Below are 27608 nucleotides of genomic sequence, written 5' to 3'. Positions count from 1 at the left end.
AAAAACTAATTTTGAAAATGAAAATTCTGCAAACTGATTTTAAATTTTGAAAAATTTTTAGTGCAATAAGGGCTTTTACTATTTAAATGAAGTCCGACAATAATCACTCCCAGCTTTAATTTGGTTCTAAGTTCAAGTCTTCATATATGAAATTTTCTTTAAAAAAAAAAAAAAAAAAAAAAAAAAGGACTTTCTACCTATTCTAAAAGCTTAGTTCAAAGCCTAAAAACATTTGAAGATGCTACTTTTTAGATAAATACAAATTCTGTGATAAACTAATTTGTATTAACATGTGTTCAATGTATCAATATGGATTTTGTGAATTTAAACTAATAAACATTTACAACATAAACTGCATGTCAATATACGACATCTGTTTCCAAATTATATAGCATAAAAAAACACTCAAGTAATAAAATATAATAGGTTGACTTGGATGAAGCATGTCTCTAAAATCTTGTGAAAATAAACTTTTCATCACTGCCTTCTGTGCTCTGGTATTAGAGTGTCCCTCAGATAACTGCATTCCATTTTCTTCTAAAATACTCATGAAATAAGCTCCCAGAACCCCTTAGTATTATAATTAGAAAATAAACATATAAAAAATTTTGATCCTATGTAATTTACTTTTACTTGTTGCAACAAGTTATATCAAGCACTCATTCAATTAGTAGAAAACTAAAAATGTAAAGTTTCTGAACTTTAAAAGAGTTTATGATCTATTTAACTATGATCAACATATTTTATTTGACAGTTAAAAACCCATCAACCAAATGATTTACCACACATGACAAAGAATTATATTTAAAGCTGTATGAACCTTTGAACATCAGATCAAGCTCCTTATTTTACAGATGAAGAAAAAGAAATTCAGAAACCTGAGGTGACTTGCCCAAGGTCACATTTGAACACAGGTCTTCTAATTAATATAGGCCTTCTGATGACTTTATAATGTCGACATATTTGTGGCATTAAAACTATAATGGCATTATTTTTACTCTCACTTCTATCCTAATACTCTTCCCACTTCTGCCTTACTCTTTTTAATAGTTATTCTAGTATTGGTAATGGGTAACCCACTAATAATAGGTATCTAAACTTAGAAACTAAAACTATTCTCGGGAGGCAAAATAATATGTCCTTTACTATTCCTTTTATCTTTATTTTTGATTACAGCTAAGATTTCCTATGTGAGTAGGCTGCTGCTGACAAGCAGTGACTCAGCTTGTAATACAACTGACTTGTTTACAGGTTTTGAATGTTCTAAGGCATTATTACTAAATCAAAGAAGCTTGTTTATATTATCTGTTCCCATGAATTATTTAAAAGCATGAATAATAATTTTAAAGTAAGAATGTTGAATTCTTATACTATTCTGAACATGAAATTACACAATTGAAAAAAAAATGTTAAAGTTATTTAAAACTATTTAAAGACTGTTTATTTCCTATTGGAGTGGCCTATGGTGTGTACTGCAGAGTCAAAAGGGCTAGGCTAGAATCCTCAGGTCACAGTGCTACTTTTCTTTTGGCTGTGTAATCCTATGCAAATCACTTAACATATCTCTGATTCTCAGGGTCCTTCTCCACACAGTTTTTCTGAATATCAAAAGAGAAAACTTCTTGAAAATTTCTACAAATTATAACAATATAATAATAATATAATACCACATAAAAGTAAGGTATTATTATAGCACTATCAGTTACTATCCTTAAAATATATTTAAGAAATATATAATTCTTGTATATAGTAAAATTTACATTACAACTGACAAAATTTAAATTTCAAAAGACTACCTTTTGGAGGGAGAGGCAGGAAAAAGGAATTTCATCAGATGAGGAAAACCTGCAAAGATCTTTTGTTTTCTGATTACATGGCTTTCTCACAAAGTTTAAAAATATGGAGAAAAAGCTTACATAGATATATAATTTAGAGATAAACCTTATACCTTATATGGTCTTACTCCCTCATTTGAAAGATGAAAGAAGAAGAAAAAAAGACCCAGGAAGGTTAAGCACCTAAGGCAAAGCTTTCTGATTCTCAAAACATTTCCTTTTCCACCAAACCAGGTACTATGCAAACCTCTTTCTCAAACAGCCTATCAAAATTGTAGCCAGTACCATTTAACAAAATTGCCAGTTTTCTCTATGTAAATCACAAACTCTCTAAGAACAGATAATCTTTTTACTTTTCTCTCTCCTATCAGTACCTAGCAAAACCTTAAAACACATAATACTTACACAGAGTATGTTACATTAAGTTTAATAGAAAAATGGAGTCTTAAGCACCTAAAAAGATGATCTACATCATTAGTTATTAGGGAAATGCAAATTAAAACCACAAAGACATACCACTACACACTTACTAAAATGGTTAAAAAACAAAACTAAACTAAGAAAAAAAAAAACGACACTGCCAAGTATCAATAAGGATTCAGAGCAACTGGAATTCTCATGCACTGCTGACTAAACTGCAAAACAGTATGGTCATTTTAGAAAAAGAGTTTGGCAATTTCTTACAAAGTTAAACATATGCTTACCATATGAAGACATATTTCCACCCCAAAATCTGCACACAATTATTTATATCATCTTTATTCAGAATCACTGAAAACTGGAAATAATCCAAATGCCCATCAGCTGGTGAATGGATAAACAAACTGTGACATTCAACAATAAAAAGGGATAGACTACTGATACAAGCAATCACACAGATGAATTTCAAACACCTTATACTAGGTAAAAAGAAGTCAGACTCAATCATACATACTGTATGATTCCTCTTATATGATATTCTGGAAAAGGCAAATTATGAGTACAGAAAACAGATCAGTGGTTGCCAGAGCCTGGCAGTAGGGTATGGGAGTTGACTACAAAAGACACAAGAGAACTTTAGGGGAAATATTCTATATCTTCATTATGGTGGTGGTTATACAACTGTATGAATTTGTCAAAAGTTATAAAACTGTATACCTTAAAAAGGTGAATGTTACTGTATGTAAATTATACTTCAATAAACCTGGCTTTAAAAAAGGCCTCATTCAAGCTCTTCTACTACCTGAGACCCTGAGAAACTTATTGAGCTTTTATGACTCTTATAGTTTTTCTCACTTAGGAAATGAAGAGGCTGAAATACCTACCTACTACCTCCCTTCCAGTGTTAAAATTATATTACTCAATTGTAGAAACACATTCTGTGTCATATCTATTTCTCTTAGAACTCAAAATTATATTTGTGTCATGTTTATGGTAAATAAATATTTCAAGACACGTGAATTTAAAATGTCAAAATTAAAGTAATAATATTTCTCAAATGTCATTTAATAGAGAGGCTTGGACGTTAGGTATCGAATTTTTCACCAATTCCCTCTCGTTATCACAAAATACTATAAATAGACATAAAATAAATTATACTACCTGGTGTAAATTTAAAATTAAAGGCAATAAAATTAAAATACCTAAACACACAAAAGGGTAGACACTGTATATTTGCAACATGGAAAATATATATATAAATTCATAGATAGCTTATTTATATTTATTAAAGCAATATGGTGTATCTTTTAGGAAATGAGACATACGAAAATTTTACTTTTTAATGCAACCTGGAACTGGGGTTATAATCAAGAGCTCCCCTTGATTAAATATTAAAATCTTAATTTTACTTGGAGCATTAGTGATATCCTTAGGAAGATTTCATTAATTCCCGAATTTAAAACATTCCTTGTGGTATTCTCATCACTGCATTGCTACTGCCACCACCAGAGTCACCACTCTCTAACACACTGCCACCTCTAGCTTGCTGAGCTTCTGCCCAAAAGAAGGGGGTGAAACAGGGAGTTCTCTATATCACGGCTTCTCCGAAGCAGAATGTCCACAAATAGACCAGTGGTAAAGCGCTCAGGTAGCAACGAGCTAAGACTCGTACTAGAGAAAGGTTACCAAACCGCATCATTACAAGCCTTGTACTGTGGCTGTCAGTGAAAAATCAAAAGTTATCAGAAGTATACTGAACTTCTCACTTGCAAACTTCCCTTCCAGCACCAAGTGTGTGAAATTGTTCGGGACTTCAAAACAGATCTACAGTCCCATAGCACAGCTACTGGCACGTGAGGCCTATCTGCTTAGCCTATTCGAAGACTCCAACCTACGGTGTTATCCATACCAAATATGTCAAAATTGCGCCAAAGGACATCCTGCCAAAATGTGCTAAGATGCATTATGATGGGAAACATTTCATCCTTAAAAAACAAAACAGTACCCAATTAAATGATTGCAAATGAGAAAAAAAACAGGTGTGAGAATAGTTTAAATTAGCAAGTTTCCCCCTATTTTCATTTGTGTGTAACTTTTTAATATTAATGAGGGGGATATAAAACAATCATGCAAGTAAAAAATGTTTCTGTGAATAAGTTTCAGCAATTAAACTTTATGATAATTATAAATAAATCTGTTCACTTTTTCTGGGGGAAAAATATATTTGTTGCCACATGATGTCTGCACAATAAAAGTCTAACCTCTTTCTAGGCAATACAAAGCCTTTGGAATATTTAGACACAACCTGTCAGAACCATTTTCTCTTACTCAACCCAGGTGCCCCATGCATATACATTAAGTTTTTTGCCGCTTCCTAAAATGCATTCCAAACTTTGGCGTTTAAAACGGTATTCCTTCTAACTAAAAGCCTTCCAATCACCCTTTGCTATCTAGTTCAAATGTTACATTCTCTCACAGAATCCCCTAGATAAAGCCAACTGCTCCCGCCTGTATGGTCCCATCTTATTTCCATATTACACACTTGTCTTGTCACATGTCTTTTCCATTAGACAAAACCAGCATTTACAACTAGGCCAGGTTTCTTAATCATCTTTGAATCTCTGGTTCTTGGCAGCTACTAACTCAGTGCTTAACTGGATGAATTCTACAGAATCAAGAGCCATGGAAATATACATAAAGAAAGTGTATCTATGATTAAGCAAAAATGGGTATCGTTTGAAATAGGAAAGGTATTTATAGTCAAATTACAATGCTTTGTTTATACTAGAAAATTTCACCTAAGTCATAAATGAGGTTCATGGTTTTCCAAAAGATAAACCTATAATCTTTCCATAGGTATTAGATTTGCCGTATATAGAAAGATTTGAATTCTAGACCTTTTTCTTAATTGTATCACTTAACAGGCTTATTTAATTTTTCTCTACTGAAAAGCCACTATATTGATTTAATATGAGCATATTACATTAATATTTGAAAGACACGGCATTCTTATAGCAGTCAACTACACAGCATCAAAGTTAAAGCACAATCAATAATACAACTGAGAGGGATAGACAGCCTCTTCCATCCACGTCAACTGGTTCTTCTCAGAGTTATAGAAAATCAGAATTAACAAACATATAAAGTTCTCTCAGAAACAAACTATTCTGAACATGGATCCTGTTTTAAAATAACAAGTCATACTGAATCCTTACAAACAAGTAATTTATTAATCTAGTAATCTATTTTGACAACTATATACAATTTTGGTAAACCAAAAAACTGGTAAACAAAATTGGTATACAAAATTGGTTAACCAATTTTTCTTTGGACCCAATTAGTTTAAATAACTCAAAATATCTTTTATTTTTAATATCTGCACTTTGTTACATGTTCCAATTCTCAATTAAAGCATTAAGAATAGGTCTTACTGGATCATATAAGAGAACCCATCGAATCTAACAATCATTTAGGATAACAGTCATTTATAGACAATAAGATATTTAGCTGACAGGTTGTAATAATCAGAACTATAACTTCAAACGACCAGCATAACTAAAATATAACTTCATTTTCTTTTAATCAACAAATATTTATTGGATGACAACAACGAACAGCACACTGTGCTGGCCTCTCGGGAGGATCAAAGGATGAAGTTAATAACAGTAATGAAGGTAGTAACAGAAGGTAGTAACAGCTAACCTTTACTGAGTACTTATCATATGCAAGGCACTTTCCATGTACTGACTCATTTATCTTCCCAACAATGCTAGGAGGTAGTTACTATTATCCTTATTTAACTAAGGTACTGAGAAGTTAAGCAACTTGCCCAAGGTTACACAGCTGATATTTGAATCTAGGGACTCTGGCTGTGGTGTCCTGACTTTGAGGAACTTCTAACCTAATAAAAACATTAACACAAATAACAAGTAACTTACTTATACTTAAGAAAGAGGTAGAATTTTTCAGATGCCAAAAGATACAGGGCCACGGGATTTCAGAGTTAGACAAATGCAATTAGGTTCAGAGAGGAGAATCAGGAATGATTTCATGTAGGAAGTAAGAGAGGCTAGATTTTGCTCGTCAAAAAGGATTTTAAGAACATGTTCTAAAGAACATCAAAATTTGAGACATGCACCTCAGTCATTTTCATAAAAACTATAATCTCTCAATAGCCAGTTATATTAACAATAGTTCTGTGTAAATGAAAACATTCATATCCATGGCTACTTTATGTATGTATGGTTCAATTTAGTTCCATTAAACAAAAGAATAAGGCAATTATTATTGCTCCCACACCTAGAAACAAAGTAAATGGAAGTATGCAATAGGGCAGACAGGAGACATCTGTTTACTTATACTACATCTATATTCATCCCTTCTTACACTATACCAGTAGAAAACCAGGCTCAGGAAAAAAACACGCTCTTTAAGAATCTTGATGTGAAAGATCACATCTTTTTGTCAATTATTTGTCATCTTTGCCAGATACTATCATTTTGCCAAAGATTTTTTTACAATGGAGAATGTCTGTACATTAGATTTTAAGCCAGCAATTCCTGGAGAGAACACTTCAAAATCTGTATAATAAAACCTTATAAAAGAATACGCCTCTGCATATCACGATACCAAAACATGCTGCCTGAACTGAAGAAGATCCTTAACATACCAATAAATTTATTTTAAAAGTAGATGTTTTGGCAACTTTAATTTACAATAGGTATTTAAATATCTATCTAATGCTATCTATGTTTTTGCAACCCTCTGTTTTCAATACATTCTTTTCTTTTCAACTTGGGCTATGGTGGTATCCACTACTCTGGAAATGTACAAACTCCTGCCCTCTAGTTTGGGAAAAAATGACAGTGTCTGGGCACTAAGAAACAGAAAGTTTATGTGACTAATACAATAAAAGGGAAAATAAAAAAGAGGCAAGAATCCTAAGTACTTAAATAGTTTTCATGTAAAGACAAAGTTCACCTATTTAAAACTCCTTAAAAACTGGATGATAAAAAGAAATACTTCTCAGTATTTGCTCAGGGCAAGGGCATCAACATGACACATGAACACATATAGCACATCTGGGGAAGAGCAACTAATTTAGTGAAATGTGGTTCAAACAAAATTGGCTTGGGGCAGAAGACAAAAACGTCAAGCTAGGAATTTCTGCTTAAAGAGGATAGACTGAATACAAGCATTTACCTCAGATAATCCCAAGTATTTCTAAAACAAGAGTAAGGAAACTTTTTAAAGAACACAAAGCCATAAGAAACAGAAACAATTTTAGAAGCCAGAAGGCAGAACAAGTAGTAATGACTATTATACCTGAGAAGGTGGAATCCCACGTTAACCTAGAGGAAAGCCAAAGACACTTGGTTTATATCACATTTACACTTACAACAAAAGATGTCTAAACTCCTTGCATAAGTAGTTGATTCCAGGGTTGGGGCAGGGAAAATATAAGATGGGCTGAAGCATTATATGGTGCCAGGAAGTAATAAAGTGCTCTAAAAGCATGGATGAGGCACAGCAGCCAACCCAAAAGAGCTTCCCCTGGCCTAAATTAGAACAGTTCGAGGAACGAAAAAATGATAGTACTGGGTTATAAACAAAGCATAAAATAAATACCCATAAGTCCATATTGATATAAATAATTAAGCAAATAAATGGGGACAGGGGACAACTCCTCACAGAAGAATCTCAATTAATAAATGTAGAAATGAGGGAAATAGAAAAATCACTATTAGAATGCTGCAGTAATAATTGCTGCAGACAAGACCCACAGATGAATGCTGAAATTAGTGAGCAGAAATTTAAGAAGAAAAAGGACTGCATGCTCTCAAAGTATTACTTAGAATAGTAACTTTAATTGGAAAAACCTAGTAGACAGCACCTTAACCAAGTGACCAAGGTTAACTTAACCAGTAGTACATATCAACATCATGTCCCTCATTACTCTCCCCACAGGATGCACGAGGACACATCACGTCTGTGATAGATCCTTCATGTTAATTCATTAACCTCACTCTACTCATGAGAAAGCATCAGACAAACCGTAATTAAGTGCTATTCCACAAAATAACTGACCAGTACTCTTCAAATGTTAAGGTCATGAAAGAGAAGGTAAGACTGAAAAATTATACATAAAAGGAGCCATGACAACTAAATACAATGTGGGATCCTGAATTTGGATCTTGGAACAAAAAAGGACATTAGTGGAAAAACTGGTAATATCTGAATAAAGTCTGTAGTGTAGTTAATAGTATCGTACTATTTTAAAAACTATTATAAAAGTTAATTTATTACTTCTGGTAACTGTTCTATGATTATATAAGATCTTAAGAAGAAGCTGGGTGAAGGTTATACAGGAACTTTGTATTCTTTCTGCAACTCTTCTATAAATAAATTTTTAAAAAAAGAGGCTCAGGAACTGGCAGTTTCAGATACCCTCGGAGTGAGGGTGGAGTCCAAATTAAGAGAACTGACAAGTCTGAGGAGCAATAAGAACTTCCAGATCCCCTCTTCTATTCTGCGACCCTTCCAAACAAGACTAAACAATCTCTGGAGAGCATAATACAGGGTATATCTGGATTAGAAGACACCAGGCACAATTGAATTTAAAGGGTGCCATACTGAAAACTAAGGAATTAAGTGAAAGTTTATCTGCATACTTAATGATAAGAGCTATATCCCCTTTTCCTACTTAGCCCCAAGCTTGTTCCCTTCCCAGCAAAAGATCAGAAGTCTTTTCTGAGAAATCATTCCAGCACAAGAGAAAAGATGTCACTGAGTGCTATGGTCTGAATGTTTTTGTACCCCTAAAATTCATATGTTGAACTCTAATCACCAATATGATGATATTAAGACATGGGGACTTTGGGAGATGATTAAATCATAAGGGCAGAGCCCTCATAAATGAGATTAGTGCCCTTATAAAAGAGGCTCCAGAGAGCTGCTTTATCCTGTTCCACATTGTGAGGACAGAATGAGAAGGTGCTGCTCTATGAACCAGGAAGTGGGCCTTCACCAGACACTGAATCTGCCAGCACCTTGATCTTGGACTTTCCAGCTGCTAGAACTATGAGAAATAAATTTCTGTTTTTTATAAACCACCCAGTTTATGGTATTTTGTTATAGCAGCCCAAACGGACTAAGACACTGGCAGTCTGCAAGGAAATTATCCAGACATATCACCCTACAGGGAAAACCTTAATCACCCACTGGCAGAGCTTCCATTCAGCTTTTAAAGGCCCCTCTCTTAAATAAACATGACTTCCAAGGATCATCAGACATGTAACTGAAAGCATCTAATATGAAAGACAAAGTTCAAAGCAAACAAACAGAAAAAGGAAATTTGGAGGAAAGAAAGAATATGCAAGGAAGAAAACTACCAACATTTCCTGAGAGATAAGACATAACATTCATAAAACAAATACAGGATATTATTTAAAATTTTTTTCAGAAAAAAAAGAGTGCTTGGATTATACATATTATAGCAGAAATAAATACATTTATGTATACAATTATACATATTATAGCAGAAATAAAACATTAGTAGAAGAATTGGAAGATAAAGTTGAGAAAAATCTCCCAGAGAGCAGAGAAAAAAAGAAAAAGAAATGGAAAATAGATGAAAACAGACAAATAGAGAAACCAGTCAGTAGGCCCAGCATCTAAACAACAGAAATTCAAGAGAGAGAACAGAGAAAAGGAGAAGAAATTATTTCAGGAAATTTTCCAGAACTGATGAGATAAATTCCATATTGAACAGGATTGCCCTGAAGCTAGCAGAATGGATAAAAACAGACCTCTGCCACACTAGATAATACAGGAATTTCAGAACTCTAGGGACGATTCACTAAGCCTCCAGAGAGGGAAAAAATATTTCAGAATAGTGGAAAAAAATCTTCTAGGCATCTGATGTCTCAACAACAACACTGAAAAACAAAAGATAGTAGAGCAATGCCTTAAAAATTCTGAGAAAAAAATTATTTCTCACTGAGAATTCTTTGCCCAGCTAAACTAACTATACAACAAGAGGGAAGAAACAACATTTTCAAACGTGTTAGGTCTTGAATAAATTATATCCCATCCAGAAAGCTATTAAAAGTGGTCCTCCAAAATGAGAAAGCAAAAAAAGAAAGACGAAGACAATCAGATATCATGGACCTTCAAAAAGTTAATGGAAAGGTTCATATTATCTTTTCATTCTACTTTCCACAAACTTTTTGAGGTACCCTGGTACAGAAACAAGGGCTCCTATACAAGAGAGAACTGAAGGGAATTGCCAAGATGATAGTAAAGCAAATCCAAGACAACAGCAGCACTGAAGTTCTAGATATAACAAGTTCAGTTTGCACTAGATCAAAAGTCCCTAGGAAAGAGTTCCTTACAAAGTCAAAATTGGTAGGTTTGAACACTGGAGGAGATTTATACATTTGAAAGAGAGTTTGAACCAAATCAGGGTTTCTCAACATCGGTACTATTGACTTATGGGCCACATAATTTTTTTTGTGGGATGTTATCCTGTGCAGTATAGGATGACGTTTGGCAGCATACCTGTCTTCTACCCACTAAATGCCAGTAGCACACCCCCTGCTCTCTCACGCCATCTCTCAACATTGCCAAATGTCCTCTGAGGCAAAAATGTCCCTCAGCTGAGAAACACTTCGCTAAATTAATAAACATAAAAAATTAAGCAAAACAAATTTTTAAAAATTATTAACTCAGGGAAAACAAAATGTACAGGAAGGAAAATAATAACAGTAAACTACATGGCTCAGCTGTGAATACATAGTTTACAGTCACAGTGATACAAACATTGAAAATACTAATGTATCCAAACAATTTACAATATGACAACATTGGGAGCACTGGGCAGGGTTGAGAATTGTGTTTTTATGTGGTTAGGGATAGTGGTAAACCATGTTCCATTGTGGGAAGTCAGTAAACTGCAAAATCAAGAAAGAGCACTATAAAAATGCTAGTTTGAAATATGAAGATAAGTATCAAAAGAGTAAGTTGAAAGTTGCTGCCTCTGGGGGGTGAAGAGGAATTTGCAGAGGACTATTGTTCTGGTAAATAGTTCTGCAGAGCTATTTAACTCATAATTATGTGCATGCATAACTTTCATAAAAATTAAATTTAAAAAATTCAATTGAGGCCAGATTATGATGGACTTTCCTACTGGTTAAGGCCATCCTAATTTAGAATCAAACAGCTATATAACTTTGAACAAGTTACTTAACTTCTTTAAGCCTTAGTTTCTTCATATGTAAAATGCATAATGAATGATAATAGATGCTTTAAAAGGACTGCTATAGGGATTAAATGAGATAATGCATGTGAACTGTTTAGCATAGTGTCTGGCACATGGCATTTTAAAATTTAATTTAATTCAACTTACTATTAATTCAATTTACCATTAATTAATTATTAATTCAGTTTACAATCAGAGGGTAATAATTATAAACTTTAAGTCGGGTAAATTATAATCTCATCTGTTTTAGAAAGTAACTCTGGCAGTTGTGGGGAGGATGGCTAGGAAAGGGAAGAGCCTGGAAGCAGAGTGACCATTTCGAAGGATTACATTTAAGTAAAAAAATAATTAGATAGAGGTAGAGCCATGGAGAGAAAAACTGTATGTGAGAAAAAGAAAAAAAGGGGGAGTCAAAAAATGTCCTAACTTATGCAAATAAATGGATGGCAATGACACTTACTAAACAGGAGAACACAAAGAATTAGTTTGGGAGGAGGAACTTCTCAGGAGAGAAGAGAAATGAGTTTGATATTACCCATATTTAATCTGTGAATTCTAGAATACAACCAAGTAAAGATATCTAGTATTCAGTTAGAAATCTGAATCTATAGGAGAGATCAGGACTGGAGATAAAAATGTGTAAATCACAATCAAAGGTTGAAGCTATACAAGTGGATCAGATTACTCAAGGCAAATATTAAGAGCAAGAAGACGGGAAAAATAAAAACCATGAGCATAAAAACAAAACAAACAAAAAAAACAATATAATTGTCTACCTCAAAAACTATAATACAATAATTTAATTTTTAAAAAAATAATTTACACGCTCATTTTTGAAATATGTAAAGAAGTCTAAATATAGCCCAATAATCCAGACATCCAGAAATAACAACTGTTAATATTTTAGTGTATTCCTTCTACTCTTTCAATGCATTTAAACCTAAATTGTTGATTTTTTTCTTGACAACATTGGAATCATATACAACTCTGCATTCAGCTTTTTTCATTTTATTAAATGAGAATTCCCAATGATATCTAAAATACTGACTTTTATTAAACACTCCCTCTTATTTAAAACACTGATAGTATAACTTAACATACTTGCCTCTTACTGGTAAAGAAGAATCAACACCCGAAATTTAAGAAAAAGACTCACTTTAAAAGAAGCCCCCAAACCAAGAATGACCATTGCAGCACATTTCCTCAAGTAATTTAATTAGGAAAAATAAAAATTAAAGAACATTCATTTGATGTGTTCCATAATAGATTTTTATAAATGGATTTTGTAAGAAATCAGACAACAGAGATGAAAAACAAGTTTTTTGTTGCTTGGGGATCTTTCAATATCAATGCCCTGTATATAGCTGTAAGGTTGCTGGGAAGCTCAAATAAGTTAACATACACAAAGCACATACAATAGTATCTGGCATATAAATAAATGCTCAATAAATACTGGTTATTACTATCATCATCATTCGATGCCAAAAACCAGTTCCAGACAGAGTAGTAGTTACTGCACGAAAAGAAAGGAGAAAAAAATCCACTGAGATAAGGAATTTACATTTCTACTTTTTTTCTTTCATTTTTTCCACCTTCTCTATATAGTCATGTGCTGCATAATGACATCTGGGTCAACAATGGACTGCATATGTAACAGTGGTCCCATAAGATTAAAATACCATTTTTACTGTACCTTTTCTGTATTTAGATTCACAAATACTTACCATTGTGTTACAATTCAGTACAGTAATATGCTGTACAGACAGGTTTGTAGCCTAGAAGCAACAGGCCTATACCATACAGACAAGGTATGTAGTGGGATATACCATTTAGGTTTGTTAAGGTACACTCTATGGTGTTTGCACAATGACAAAATGGCCTAACATAGCATTTCTCAGAACATATCCCTGCCATTAAATGACACCTGACTATATTTATATACTCCATGGGCACCATTTTAAGTACTGCAGTGAATATGTACCTTATCCTTAATTATACTATAAGATACTTGAAAGAAGAATGAATTTTGTCTATTCGAAGTTTTCTCTATATGGCAAAGTACAATAATATGCACAGTGAGTACTCAATAAATATTAATGTCACAAATCCTCATAAGGAAACAGAATAATAAAACAACCAAGATATAATTAAAATTGGAAAATGTCATAGTCTAGCAGAGTGAAATAGTGAGGCGAAAAGCTTTGTTGTTCACCACAATGAACAGACCACACTCTTTGCTCTTTTCTGGGTACACAATTTAGGAAGAATACTAAAATCACTGGATTATGTCCAAAAGAGAACAACTGAAAACAGCTAAAGAACTGACAATGCTTGGACCCCAGAACAGAAGGGTTAACCCTCCTGCTTCCCTCCCCCATTTTCAACAATGAGAAAAGCTATCCTATGGGAAACACTAAGGTTTCTGCGTTGTCCAGAGGCAACTATAAAAAATGGCAGTTACAGAGATCTAGACTTCTCTCAACTCAAAAACTCTCTTCTAAGACAAAGATCTCTTCTAAGACAAAGATGTTATCAGACATTAGTCATGAAGGTATTCAAGCAAAAGTTGGAAAATAGCTTGCCAATGATACTGTGGAAAAGCTCCAAGCAGAGGATAATTGGTTAGAATTCTAAGTTTCCTTACAACCCTGTAACCACATCAGCAAACATTTACTACCTGCTCTAGGAAGGACACTGTACTAGACCTGTAATATATACAAAAATAAAAAGCAAAGAGAGAGAGAAAAACACACAAAGATCTCTGCTGTCAAAAAATTCACAACGAATAATGCACATTACAGTTTGAGACCATAACAGATGTTGAAAGGCACTACTTATTAATTGCCAAATAAATTTTACTTACATATAAAGGTCTTCTAGCAGGGAGAAATCCTTAAGATTAAAATGGTCAGAAAAGGTTTTTTAGAATGAGGTTCTTATAGAAAAATCTATATGAAGGTTTTGAACAGGTGAGGAGAAGTAGGAAAGAGGGGCCAGCACAAATAGAAGTAAAAAGCAAGTTAGAAAGAAACCTGTTTGGCTACATTAAAAACTTGTTTCATGAGAGAAGAGATAAGCTGGAAGAGCAGGTTGTAGCCAGAAATCAACTGTACTGGGGCCTTGAATACCAAACTAAGTAGTTTCTTTTTTTTTTTTTCTTTTTGTCCTTTTTTGTGACCGGCCGCACCGCGCTCAACCAGTGAGCGCACCGGCCATCCCTATATAGGATCCGAACCCGCAGCGGGACCGAGTGAGCCACGGGGTCGGCCCCCAAACTAAGTAGTTTCAAATGTATCCTGCATATCGTCTCTGTAGCAACTACTCAACTCTGCTGTTGCAGCCACTGAAAATAGTAAATAAATGGCATGGCTGTGTTCCAATACTGAAATTCGAATTCCGTATATTTTCACACGTCACAGAATATTATTATATTCTTCTGTTTTCTTTTGTCTTTGACAATTTAAAAAATGTAAAAACCTTTCTTAACTCATGGGCCATACAAACAGAGGCAGTAAGTTAGATTTGTCCCATGAGCCATGTTTTGCCAACTCCCGTACTACATTAAGCTGCTTTCTTTAGCAGTCCTCTAAGGTACATTTGTCTTTGAGTTTCTGGGACTAGGATAATATATTATTCTCTCTACAACTATACACACTCACACATGCAAACACACATTCATGCACACATGCACACACCTAACCAAGATGTATGAGTAAATCTAGCAGAAGTCAGAGGTTCCCTATGCAAAGGTCCTCAAAAAAACCTAGATTGTTGATAATAAGCCATTAGAATACATGGAAAACATTTTTTAATTCTGCAATTTATTTTCACATGGTATATGTACTTAGAGAGTTACAAACTATTCTAACAGAGCCTGTAGGTTCCAGGGAGAGATATGTAAAATAGAGTATAATCAAGTAATAATAGTAAGAGACATAAGTTCTAGTCCTAGCTCTGCCATTTACTCATTATTTGACCCTGAACAAGTCAAGTTCAATCCTCTGGCCCTAATTACCGCATCTATAAAGTGAAGAGGTTTAACTGACTAGGTAATCACTATGCTCTCTCTTAGTTTTAGCACTGTATGATTCTATTACTACTAAAAAGGACCAGTCAGGGAATGACAACGATCAAACAAAAGTGGTCATTAAGAACACAAAAAAAGGAGAGAAAAGCCTTGACTAAACGAGTGGGCAGATAGGACAAATAGGGAGGAAAAAGACCAGAAAAGTGCAGTATTACTAAAATCAAGGATTTTTTTAAAAAAAATTATCAAATCTACATAAAATTCAAGGAAGAGGAGAAGCAAGAAAAAAGCCAACGAATTTGGTCATTTAAGAAATCACTGGTGACCTTCAGGAACACGATTTCCAGTAATCCAGAAGCTAATATGGAAGTGGAGGCAACCATGTGGATGAAGAATGAGCATGGTCATCAAAGAAGAAAAAACTCATTGGATAGCTAAAAAAGGCAAGGACCTCAAATGACAGTCTTAAGATTTGAAAGTACTGCGCACACTTCCAGAAATCATGAAAGGAACCAGGGAAAAAAGAAGACATGATGAGACTAAAGAATAGATAATAAAGGCATATGGTTCAGAAAAAGTAGAAAGAAAAAAAGAAAGTTGTGATGAGTTTGAAGCCTCAGGTAAGGGAGTTAGTCTTAAAGGAGAGGCATTCATTCTTTAAACTTCCAAAAGGTAAAAGCAGCATAACAGTATCAGTTTTTCCATAACAGATATGTTTCCGTTTAGCTGTATATCTATATCATGTTTTCTATATATTAAATCATTAGGGAAATAAATCTAATGTTGGGTTTTCTTAAAGCAGAGTTCCACCTATGCTATATTTTCTAATGGTCAAAAAATTAAGAAAGGATTAACTTTGCTTTTTATACGAATAAAACCCAGCAATACGTAGCTCTAAAAGGAAATACAGGTTCATACTTTTCTTACAGCATCCATCACTTCCTTCCTTGCATAATAAGAGTTACTTATGTAGTAAAGTACCTAGCCCTAATTGAAGCTCAATGAATACTAGTATTCTCTTTCTTAGTAGCTTAGGAAGCTCCCTATGCAAGAATTTTGATTAATTCATCTGTTTATCTGGCTTTGCACAGAGTTGGTGATGCTTGATGAATAAATACTGACACATAACTCTGCCTTGTAAAAAAAAACTGTCCTTGCAAAACGACTATCACTGTCCATCTGATAAAGTTGGGAAAATATTTGTATCATATAGACATACAACTCCAATAATATCACTTTTGCATAGTGTCAAAGCTTACTTAAGTAGCAAAGAATTGCTACAAAGCAACTAAAAAAGACAAAAAAAAAAAGTTAAGAATTTGTAATGACCACTCATAAATATTAAGATCCTACATAGCTCATTTCAACTCCATTTGCCTCTATTTAAGGTATATGAGAAATAAAAATTCAAAACATTAGCTTGATGATCAGCCAGTTAAAAATACACCTTTGAAAACGCTGAAGATATTTATAAGGCCAACAGAGATACTATTAATACATTGAAATTCACTGGCCAGTGCTGGATTCTACTACTTAATCAACTTAATCTACAACTATTCACGAGAAGCCAAGAAGTCAAGGCTTCTCATATCACTTGCTTTTAAGAATTTAAGAAGTCACCCAAATTGGCATACACAACCCAACTATAAAAAAAAAAGTAGTTCAGCTACCCATATGGTAATATTCAGCTAGCTCCTACCTTTACATGAAAGTTCCACTTACTACTTTTCAACGATCTTTGCTAGGCCCCATTTAGGCAGGCCTATAGTACTACCAAGTAAGAGCAGTTGAAAAAAAGTAACAGTTAACTCTGCCCTCCCACAGATCTCAACTTGGGTGTAGATTTCACAAGCCCCGAAAGCTATACACTGCCACTGTCAAAACCAGAAGAAGCACCGTCACCCTGTTGTGCCCATCGGCAACCGATCTAGACTGTTTCTGTGAAATGATCTATCTCTCGGCTCGACATGTTAGATAAGTACTTAAAAGGCCACCTTATCCCCCAAGGCAGGACCTGAATTCTGGCAGTCCGTTCCTTTATCCATCCAGCCCCACAAACCCGAGGGGGGAAGTCTCCGCTCCCCGGCGCCCTAGATCCCGCGGGTCTCCCAACTGATCGCCGCACCCACCACCCACCCTCCATCACCACCACCCACCTCCTCCTTCCCCCACAGCCCAGCCCGCACACGAGCCGGGCCCGCAGCCGGCCCCTCGCCCGGGCCTGCGCTGCCTCGAGCGGCCGCAGGCCTCGGGCCTAGCCTCCTCCGCTGGCCCCTCACCTCTTTCGGGACCAGTTGGTTCTCCTCGCCAGGCACCATCGCTCAGACTCCGGCCGCTCCTCTCCGCCCTGCCAGGGGACGGCGGAGGGTGGCGGCGGCTCTCTATCTCAGGAGAGAATAGCAGCGGCAGTCATCCTCTCCGCCGCCTGCGCTCCAGCAACTGCGGAGGCCTCAGCTTGGGCCTCAGACACCAGCGTGCAGACACCGACCCAGGGCTCGGCCGCCGCCGCCGCCGCCGCCTTCGTCGTCGGCCCCTCCCCCAGCCAGCCGCAATCAATGGAAAAATGGCGGCGGACGCTCTCGCGAGAATTCGGGCGTCGGGCTGAGAGCCCGGTGCCCGGCGCCCCGAGGTGACCAAGCTGTTATTGCTCGTTTTTAATCACCTCCGCTCTTACTCAGCCCCGGGATGTACAGAATTGGTTGAGCGGCCATGCAAACGCTATTTGTTAGAGGAAACTGGACCTTCCATCTTGGGACTCCCTCTGCCGGCTAGGAAAGGACCGGGCCCTAGCATCCCCCACGCCTTCTCGAGTTCTTCCGACTCGCTGCCCATCAGGGAACGATTTGAGCCAAAAGCCCTTTCTATGACCCTCACACTCTTCTCGAACGTCATCCCTTCTTCAAATACCCCTAGGCTCTTCCTGGTAGAGAAACAACCACGGGCTACCCCGGCCTCTGCCCTCAGACTCGGCTTTGGCCCCTCCAGGAAGAATGGACTGCGTTTTATTTGCCCTCGCTCACTCCCCTATCGATCTGTCCCCTCTCTTCCCACCCTCTTTCTCACGGCCCTGGGCTGGAGAGACTTCGGGGCCCATCTCCTGCTATGCTACGGGAGGCAACACCCCTTTCCCCTGTGAAGTGGCGTCACCACCGCTCCCCTCCCCACCCAGTACACTAGAAAAAGCTCCCCTGTCCGCTCCAGGAAACGTCCTTCTCCAGCGGGGCCAAGCGTGGGACCTAGATAGCCTCTGAGAGTCGACTGCAGTATGCTTCACTCTATGATCTTTACAGATGTTTTTAGAGATCTTTAATCTCCTCTGTCAGTAGGCATTGTGCTCTATTATACTAAACAGATTTTGCAATAGTCATGTTCCCAAATCCTACTCCTTCCATGATGAAGACTTGGCGAGGCGTCCTTCATGAAGACTTCCACGGATACCGTGATCTTAAAGCATGCTGCGATAATATAATCCTGCCATGTTCCTAACACCCACAGCACACCTGTACCTGTGTTCTCCAACCTTTTGTTGATCGTCCTCCCGTTATCAAAAAAGTGGTATCCATATACTTATGTAACGTTTGGACATGTCCCTGCTGTGAACGGCATTACAAAACATTGGTAGGAAGGACAAGGATGGAAAAACCATTTAAAATAACTGACATTTTTTACATGAATGGTATAAAAAAAAATTTGTTACTCCCACTAAAAATATTTAGTGAATTCACTATGATTGACTAGATTTCATTAGTCTTAAAAATCTTTAATACTTTGTGAAGTAGTTATTAAAATGTCTTTTCAATGTTCAGGTTATTTCTGTACATGGTTTTAATGGCTGTCATAAGCTGAGAAAAGGTAACTCACAAAGCTGTAAATCCTAATGGAAAGATCTGGCTGCTCTTACTAATGCAAATAACCCATTTTTATCAGTTCCATCCACCAAGTATGCAAAGGTTTTTGTTGAAATTCAACTAGTAATTTTTCATCTTCCTTGATAACAACCAAGCAATGTTGCATTTTTATATTTTCAACGAATGGCCTCAAAACTCTTTGGAATAAATTGCTCATATTTTTTAATAGGTTGAAAAATTCTGTCTTCTAGTTTAAGTGTACATGTATGAGGTATTTTAGGAGTACTGATCATGTCTTTTAATTTTTGATATTTTGCTCATCATGGATTTTTAAAATTAATTTTGACTTTTGAAAATATTACATTAAGATTATTTATCTTGATTATCTTGATGCCCCCTTAAATTTTGCACCCGAGTTGAATGACTCACTTACCTCACCATACTCCCAACCTTGGGTAGCACACACACATCATTTTTGCATCAAAATCACATAATGGGAATATTTCCAAATCTCTTTTTTTCAAAACGTTATCCCCATTACTTAGTAAGGTGGCATCTGTAGAGCTCATGCTGAAAGTAGAAGTGTCATCTCTTTTTTTTTTTTTTTTTCCTGTGACCGGCACTCAGCCAGTGAGTGTACCGGCCATTCCTATATAGGATCCGAACCCGGGGCCGCTGGGAGCGCGACGCTCCCAGCACAGCACCCTCCCGAGTGCGCCACAGGCTCGGCCCTTGAAGTGTCATCTCTTATCATCATCTTTTTTGCTTATGCTTGCATCGTTATCTCCAACTCATGTTTTCTTTCCGGAAATATTTTTATAGCCACTTTCATTTTAGTAAAGGTTGTTTTAATGAAATAATAATGTAATTGATAAATCTACTTAATACAGCATGCATAAACTGGAATAAATCCACAATATACTAAAAGAAAATAAAACGAAGGAATGAATCCCTGAATTATTCTCCACATTTGAGAATGCACACTTTTCACTCAGGAATACTGAGATGGCAGTGTTGGTCTATATATTAAATATTAGCAAGGCTTCATTTTTTTTCTGTTTTTAGATAAAAGTAAATATAAAAAGAAGTTCTAATATTTTCTTTTCACAATCCACCTTCTCTGGTTGCACACTCCTCTCTTTAGAGCCTGATAGCTCAGTAAGTATACAATAAATATTTGTGGGATAAGTATATGAATGCATAAATTAATGAATAAATGTACTAATATAAATATATGGTTAGCACTCTTAGTATATCGTTACTGAGATTACATGTAGATGTGTTTATTTATATGTGAATTTTATATCTCTAGTCCTGACTCTCCCATGAGCTCTAAACGCATACATCCATCTACTTCTTTGATGGCTGAAAAACACCTAAAACTTAAACTTGACCTAAACAGAAAATTTGATTTCTAAGCCTGCCCCACCTCTCTCCTGCAACATATCCTCCATCGGGTCTCCCCAGCCTTGATAAATTACATCATCATCAAACCAAAATCCTGAGAATCTTCATCTTAGCATTAGTATGTGCTATTGCTTCCACCTCTGGAACATATCCCACATACATCTACTTATGTCTATATCCACACTGCCCATCCCACTCCGATCACCCTACTTTCTTGCCTGTACTACTGCAATTGCCCCCTAACTGGGCTCCTGGCTTCTACTCTTTTCCCGCAACAATCCATACTCCACACAGCAACCAGAGTGCTCTTTTAACAATGACCCAACCACTCTTCCTTTAGTGAGCTTTTTAAATAAATAAAGTTTGTCTCTGTCCCAAAGCCTTTGCACAAGTTATTCCCTTTCCCTGAAATGTTCTTCCCCCAGATCTTTGCTCTTATTTAGTTCAGTCTTGCCATTGAGCTTTCCAAATGTTACCTCCTTGAAGAGGCCTTTCGTGACCATCCAGTCACGACTGGTTATCCTTAGTGCATCCTGAGTACCTAGAACAGTGCCTGGCACATAGTGGGTGCTTAACGAATTTTTGTTGAATTAATGAGATTCACTTAAAAAAATTTGCCAAGACTGGTATAATCAGAGGCTGATGCTTTTTCCTTATAATTTCTTTGGGAATATTTTCTTTTTTCTCTTCATTTTATCATGTTCATAGTATAACCCCAGTCAAACATTTTTAAAAAAACAGCCTCCACCACAGTGGTACATTTCTTGCAATTGATGAACCTACAATGACACATCATTATCACCCAAAGTCTATAGTTTACAGTAAGATTTATTCTTGGTGTTGTGCATTCTATGGTTTTTGACAAATATCTAATGACACGTATGTCATTATTGTATCATACAGAATAGTTTCACTACCATAAAAATCCTCTGTGTTCTGCCTATTCATCCCTTCCTCCTCCCTAACTCCTTGCAATCACTGATCTTTTTACTGTCTTCATAGTTTTGCCTTTTCTGGAGTGTCACATAAATGGAATCATGATATATAGTCTTTTCAGATTGTCTTCTTTCACTTAGTAATATGGCTTTAAGTTTCCTTCATGTCCTTTCATGGCTTGATAGCTTATTTCTTTTTACTGACAAATAATATTTCATCATCTGGATGTTTCACCTTTCATTTACCTACTGAAGGACATCTTCGTTGCTTCTAAGTTTTGGTAATTATGAAAAAAGCCAATATAAACATTTATGTTCATGTTTTTGTATAGGCATAAGTTTTCAGTTCATTTGGGGAAATACCAAAGAGCCCAGCTGCTGGATTGTATGGTAAGGGTATGTTTAGTTTTGTAGGAAACAGCCAAACTGTTGCACTCTCTTTGTCACCTCTCTTCCCCTGGGTGACAGAGATGCAAAGGATTACTCAAAGCCCGTTTCTTCTGAGCAGTGAGAAACCCCGAAGGGGTTAATTTCCTGGAACTCTCAAGAGAGATTCATTCTTCCTTGGGAAATTAACACCAGACTGGGGTTTTCTCCCCATATTTATTCTCCAGGCAGGAAAGTTACAGAAAAGGAGCATAGGTGGAGTTATGGCTAAGTATAGTTTAACAATAGAGGCTGGTAACATCAGTGAAATAACAAAGTGACATTCCATAATGCAATGTGCAAAAGGTTAAGTTGATCCACCAACAAAAGCTTGTTCTTAGGAAATGCTATCTTTTCCTACAGCAGTTTCCTCAGTATGTTTACATAACAATAAAGTAACCTTAGGTTAACCTGCTCCAAGGGCATCTGTCCTTGAGCCAGCAATTTTGCTGTGTTACAATTCTTTATCTACATCAGAGACTTTAGCCTGGGGAAAGTTTCCTGTCTTTTGAAAGCTTAACATTTCTATATGTAATTTTAAAAAGTTAGGTTATACCTGAAATTACAGGGCTTTGGAAACTAGGCCCTGTGAAATACATTTGCTTTATAAATGTTAGTATACTCCACACCAAACTGTCTTCCAAAATGTTTGTACCACTTTGCCTTCCCACCAGCAATGGATAAGAGATCCTGTTGCTCCACATCTTCACCAGCATTTGATGTTGTCAGTGTGGTACCTCATTGGTATTTTAATTTGCAATTGCCTAATGACATATGATGTTGAACATATTTTCATATGCTTACTTGCCATCTGTTTATCTTCTTTTTTTTTTTTTTTTTGTCTTTTTTGTGACCGGCACTCAGCCAGTGAGTGCACCAGCCATTCCTATATAGGATCCGAACCCGCGGCGGGAACATCGCTGTGCTCCCAGCGCTGCACTCTCCCGAGTGCGCCACGGGCTCGGCCCCTGTTTATCTTCTTTAATGAGGTGTCTATTCGGTTCTTTTTCCCATTTTTTACTTGGGTGACTCATTTTCTTATTGTTGAGTTTTAAGAGTTCTTTTCATATTTTGGATAATAGTCCTTTCTTTATCAGATGTATCTTTTGCAAATATTTCCTCCCTACCTGTGGCTTGTCTTCTGATTCTCTCGACATTGTCTTTGACAGAAGAGAGGGCTTTAATTTTAGTGAAGTCCAACTTATCAATTATTTATTTCATGGATTATGCTTTTGGTGTTGTATCTAAAAAGTTATCACCATACCCAAGGTCATCTAGGTTCTCTCCTGTGTTATCTTCTAGGAGCTTTATAGCTTTGCATTTTACATTTCAGCCTATACTTCATTTTGAGTTCATTTCTGTGAAGGGCATAAGGTTTGTGTCTAGATTAATTTCTTTACGTGTGGATATCCAATTGTTGCAGAACCATTCGTTGAAAGAGTATCTTTTCTCCATGTTATAGACTTTGCTCCTTTGTCAAAGATCAGTTAAGTGTATTTAAGTGGGTCTATTTCTGAGCTCTCTGTTCTTTTTTTTTTTTAAGCTGGCTGGTATGGAGATCCAAACCCTTGAGCTTGGTGTTACAACACCATGATCTAACCAACTGAACTAACCATCCAGACCAGAGTTCTCCATTCTGTTCCATCAATATATTTGTCTATTCATTCAGCAGTACCACACTGTCTTTATTATTATAGCTTTATAGAAGATGTTGAAGTCAGGTAGTGTCAGTCCTCCAACTTTATTCTTTAATATTGAGTTGGTTATTCTAGAACTTTGCCTCTCCATATAAACTTTAGAATCAGTTTGTTGATATCTACAAAATAACTTGCTTAGATTTTGATTGTAATTGCATTGAATCTATAGATGAAGTTGGGAAGAACTGACATCTTGACAATTTTTGAGTCTTTCTATCCACGAACATGGAATATCTCTCAATTTATTTATTTCTTCCTCATATAGATCTTGTACATATTTCATTAGATTTATACTTAAGTATTTCATTTTGGGGAGTGCTGATGTTAATGATAATGTGTTTTTATTTTCAAACTCCACTTGTTCATTGCTGGTATTTCCTTATTTTTTATAAGTGTAACATGGTAAGATATTAACAGTGGGGGAACTGAGAAAGATATAGGCAGACTCTGCTCTATCTTTGCAACTGTCCTGCAAATCTAAAATTATTCCAAAATAAAAGACGTATTTTTAAATGTTCATGGCAATACTTGAGGTTTTTTTTCCCTTCATTTTACATTTCAAGGACTTAATTGCACATTTCTATATTTTAAACTTTAAAAAAATATATACAGTCAAAGTTATATTATACAATTTAAGAAATAGTAGTAATATTCACCACTGTAACTGTAACTGTTAGCAAAAATATTAACTGTGAATTATAGAAGTAAAAAAATTCACCATGACTATGTTTTAAAAAGGTTAAAAAGAAAATCTTTACTGCCAGTGTGGTGTGTCTTTGGAACCACATTGACATGTTTTGAGATCCAAGCTCTGCCACTTTCTCCATTTAAGACCTCTCTGCACCTCTGTTTTCTCAAGTAGAAAATGGGAATAATAAAGCAGACCGTTGGCATTTACCAATTTAACAAATTTAGTTTAGTTTTAGCCAGGAAGTCCATGACATTTAAGCATTCGATAATTGTTCTAAAAAGGAAACTCGAATTTTATACATTAGACAGAGTATAGGAGACCATAGAGCTAAGTGGTTGTAAGAATAAGCAGAAAATAGATTACCTGAATTTGAATCCTACTTCTGTTATTATTAACTGTATGGCCTTCCTTGGATAGATCTCTTAAATTCATCAAGCTTCAGTTGTCTTATCTGTAAAACAGGGATAATAATCACCCCACTTTACAAGGTTGTTGTACTAAGTAAATGATAATAATGATCACAAAACTATAACAGTTGAGGTTGAATATATATATGTCTGTCCCTGTCCTAGTTGCTTTATACATATTTTTTCACTCAATTCTCTCAACAACTTTATACATAATTACTACTATTATACCCATCTTGCAAGTGAGGAAACTGATTTAAAAAGTGTTTAAAGCACTCAACACACTGCCTGGCATATAGTAAGTAATCAACATATACTGGCTATAATTATCTCAGCACCAGACTGAGCTCTGTGCGGCAATACTCATCCCTAACATATATGCCCTGGTATATAGAAGGTTCTTTTAAATATATGAGTATGTCGAATAAGTGAATAAATAAACTAGTCACTTAGATAGTGGATAAATCTTATTATATATCATCCAGCAGCTAAACATTGATTTAGTTTTATTTTCGCCTATAATTCTCCACTTAAAATAGTACCTCCAATGAAATGATTACAATTTTTTTTGTAAAAGATGGCTCTTAAAAGAAATTCAATTATTAGTAATGAGATTGAAAAAATTAATAAAGTGATGGATCTGAGCCATAAAATAGTCCCTTTGGCTATGTTGAAGAGCAGAATGTAAAATTAGCCAAGGGCTTATATTTATGATAGAAATGACACCATCAGTAAGGAAACAAGAAAAGGCAATTTGAAAAACTATTTCAGTGAATGCTTCCACTAGAAAAAAAAAAAAAAAGGTAATCAACAGAATCAAAAACTTAGTGAACATTAGAAAGATGACTAATTTTTGGTATAAAGATGAGAATAGGAAATATGATGGCCCAGAAAAATATAATCTGGGAATGAGGACATTAGTGGGCCTCTCAACCCACTGTGACCTCAAAGAAAAATTGGTTCAAGAATCTGAAGGAGCATTTTTCTATAGGTATAAAATAAAGATAAAAGTCATTGCTGTAAAAGGGCTTGCTTCTTTCTGAGCTGAAGAAGTACATGAAGAAATAGTTTATAGGTGTGTTCAGAAGTGTAAAAAAGAGGCTCGCATCAACAGAAAGTGCCTTGACAAACATATTGAAGGAAGAGACACAAATATCAGAGTTTAAGGCAGTCAAAGGCAAACTGAGCACAATTCATCCTAGCTTTCTCTAGGGTTCTGCAAGAACCCTAAGGTGCAAGAATAAGGAGGAATCTAATAAAGTTGGAGTCATGGTGTTCTTTCTGAAATAATTTCATAAAATATTTGCAATAGGGTAATATTTATGTAAAATTTGGCATTTGAAAAGGTCTCAATATTCCTTGAGAATGTCAAGGGTGAGGTGTAATAATTACTTTATTGCACCATGAGGATAAGAAATAATGTATACAAAAGTGAATATTTTATATTAATATTGGTATGAAACAAAAACAAAATCCAGACATGCAAAGGAAAATACAGTAATTTAAAGTTTTAACTTGTAGGTAGCAAAATGTTAGTATAAAGTCATAAGACAAAACATAAGCTGAAAAATATTTGCAACAAATATGACAAATGGCTAACTTCCCCAATATAAAAGAGCTTATAAACCTATAAGGAAAAACGAGCAACCAAATGGAAGAATGCTTAAAGGAGATATAAATTGGCACTACATAAAAAGTTAGAGTCAAATTGCCAATAAATATCTGAAAAGATGCTCAACTTTACTCACGGTTAAATAACTGCAAATGAATAAGAACTCTTATTTGAATGTGGCGGAATATGAATTAATGTAAACATCTTGAAGGCAATGTGGTAATATATATATCAAAATTCCAAATATATATATCCTTTGACCCATCAATTCTATTTCTAAAATTATCCTACAGCACAAATGCACAAAGATATATGAGTACTGATGTTCATTACAGCATTGTCTGTAATAATCAAAAACTAGAAATAATAGAATAATTTGTCAGAAGGATCATTTAAACTATCGTACACCCATACTATATAATACGATGTAGTTATCAAGATAGAATGAGGTAGAAAATAAAAACTGACACGGACTAAATGCAGCATAGTGTGCTGGATTGAAACCTGGAACAAAAACAGGACATTAGTGGAAAAACTGTGTAATCCAAATAAAATCCAGAATTTAGTTAATATTAATGTACCAATGTTAATTTTTTACTTTTGACAAGAGTACCCTGCTTATGTAAGATGTTAATAATACAACTTTTCTGTAAACCTAAAATTATGTCAAAATGAAAAGTTTATTTTTAAGAAGTGGTATAGAAAGAAGAACAAGATTTGATAAATAAAAAAAAAAGAGGAAAAATTTGCAGGACAGTATGTATAGCATTTGTATACTAACAGATGGGGATAATATATATGTGTATTAGTATAGGCATAGAAATCTCTAGCAGCTTCCCCCCCACCACACACACCAAAAATAGTTTGTAGTGGTTATCCTGAGTCACTGAAATGGAGGTTTTCAATGCCAATGGAAGTGTAGGGGGTTACTTAAGATCTTCTCTTTTTCATTTTCGTAGTGAATTGGCCTGTGCTCTTTTAATTCTTTTACCAGGGAATGTACGTTTCTCATATAATTTTAAAACAACTAATTAAAAAAATAAA

At 35.5% G+C, this 27608-nt stretch overlaps 1 protein-coding gene across 1 annotated transcript in view; it reads right to left on the bottom strand.

The window, feature by feature from the left end:
- Positions 1 to 18068, bottom strand: part of USP47 (ubiquitin specific peptidase 47) — a 114848-nt gene extending 96780 nt beyond the window's left edge. Inside the window, exon 1 of the mRNA XM_063095906.1 lies at positions 17821 to 18068. Coding sequence (XP_062951976.1) covers positions 17821 to 17859 — 39 coding nt within the window. The 5' untranslated portion in view covers positions 17860 to 18068. The remainder of the gene's footprint in view (positions 1 to 17820) is intronic.
- Positions 18069 to 27608: the final 9540 nt, after the last annotated feature.

The sequence above is a fragment of the Cynocephalus volans genome, chromosome 4 (assembly GCF_027409185.1).
Source record: "Cynocephalus volans isolate mCynVol1 chromosome 4, mCynVol1.pri, whole genome shotgun sequence".
NCBI classification, from domain to species: domain Eukaryota; kingdom Metazoa; phylum Chordata; class Mammalia; order Dermoptera; family Cynocephalidae; genus Cynocephalus; species Cynocephalus volans.
Note: the sequence above shows the minus strand (reverse complement) of the source record. Positions and strands in the feature narration are given on the sequence as shown.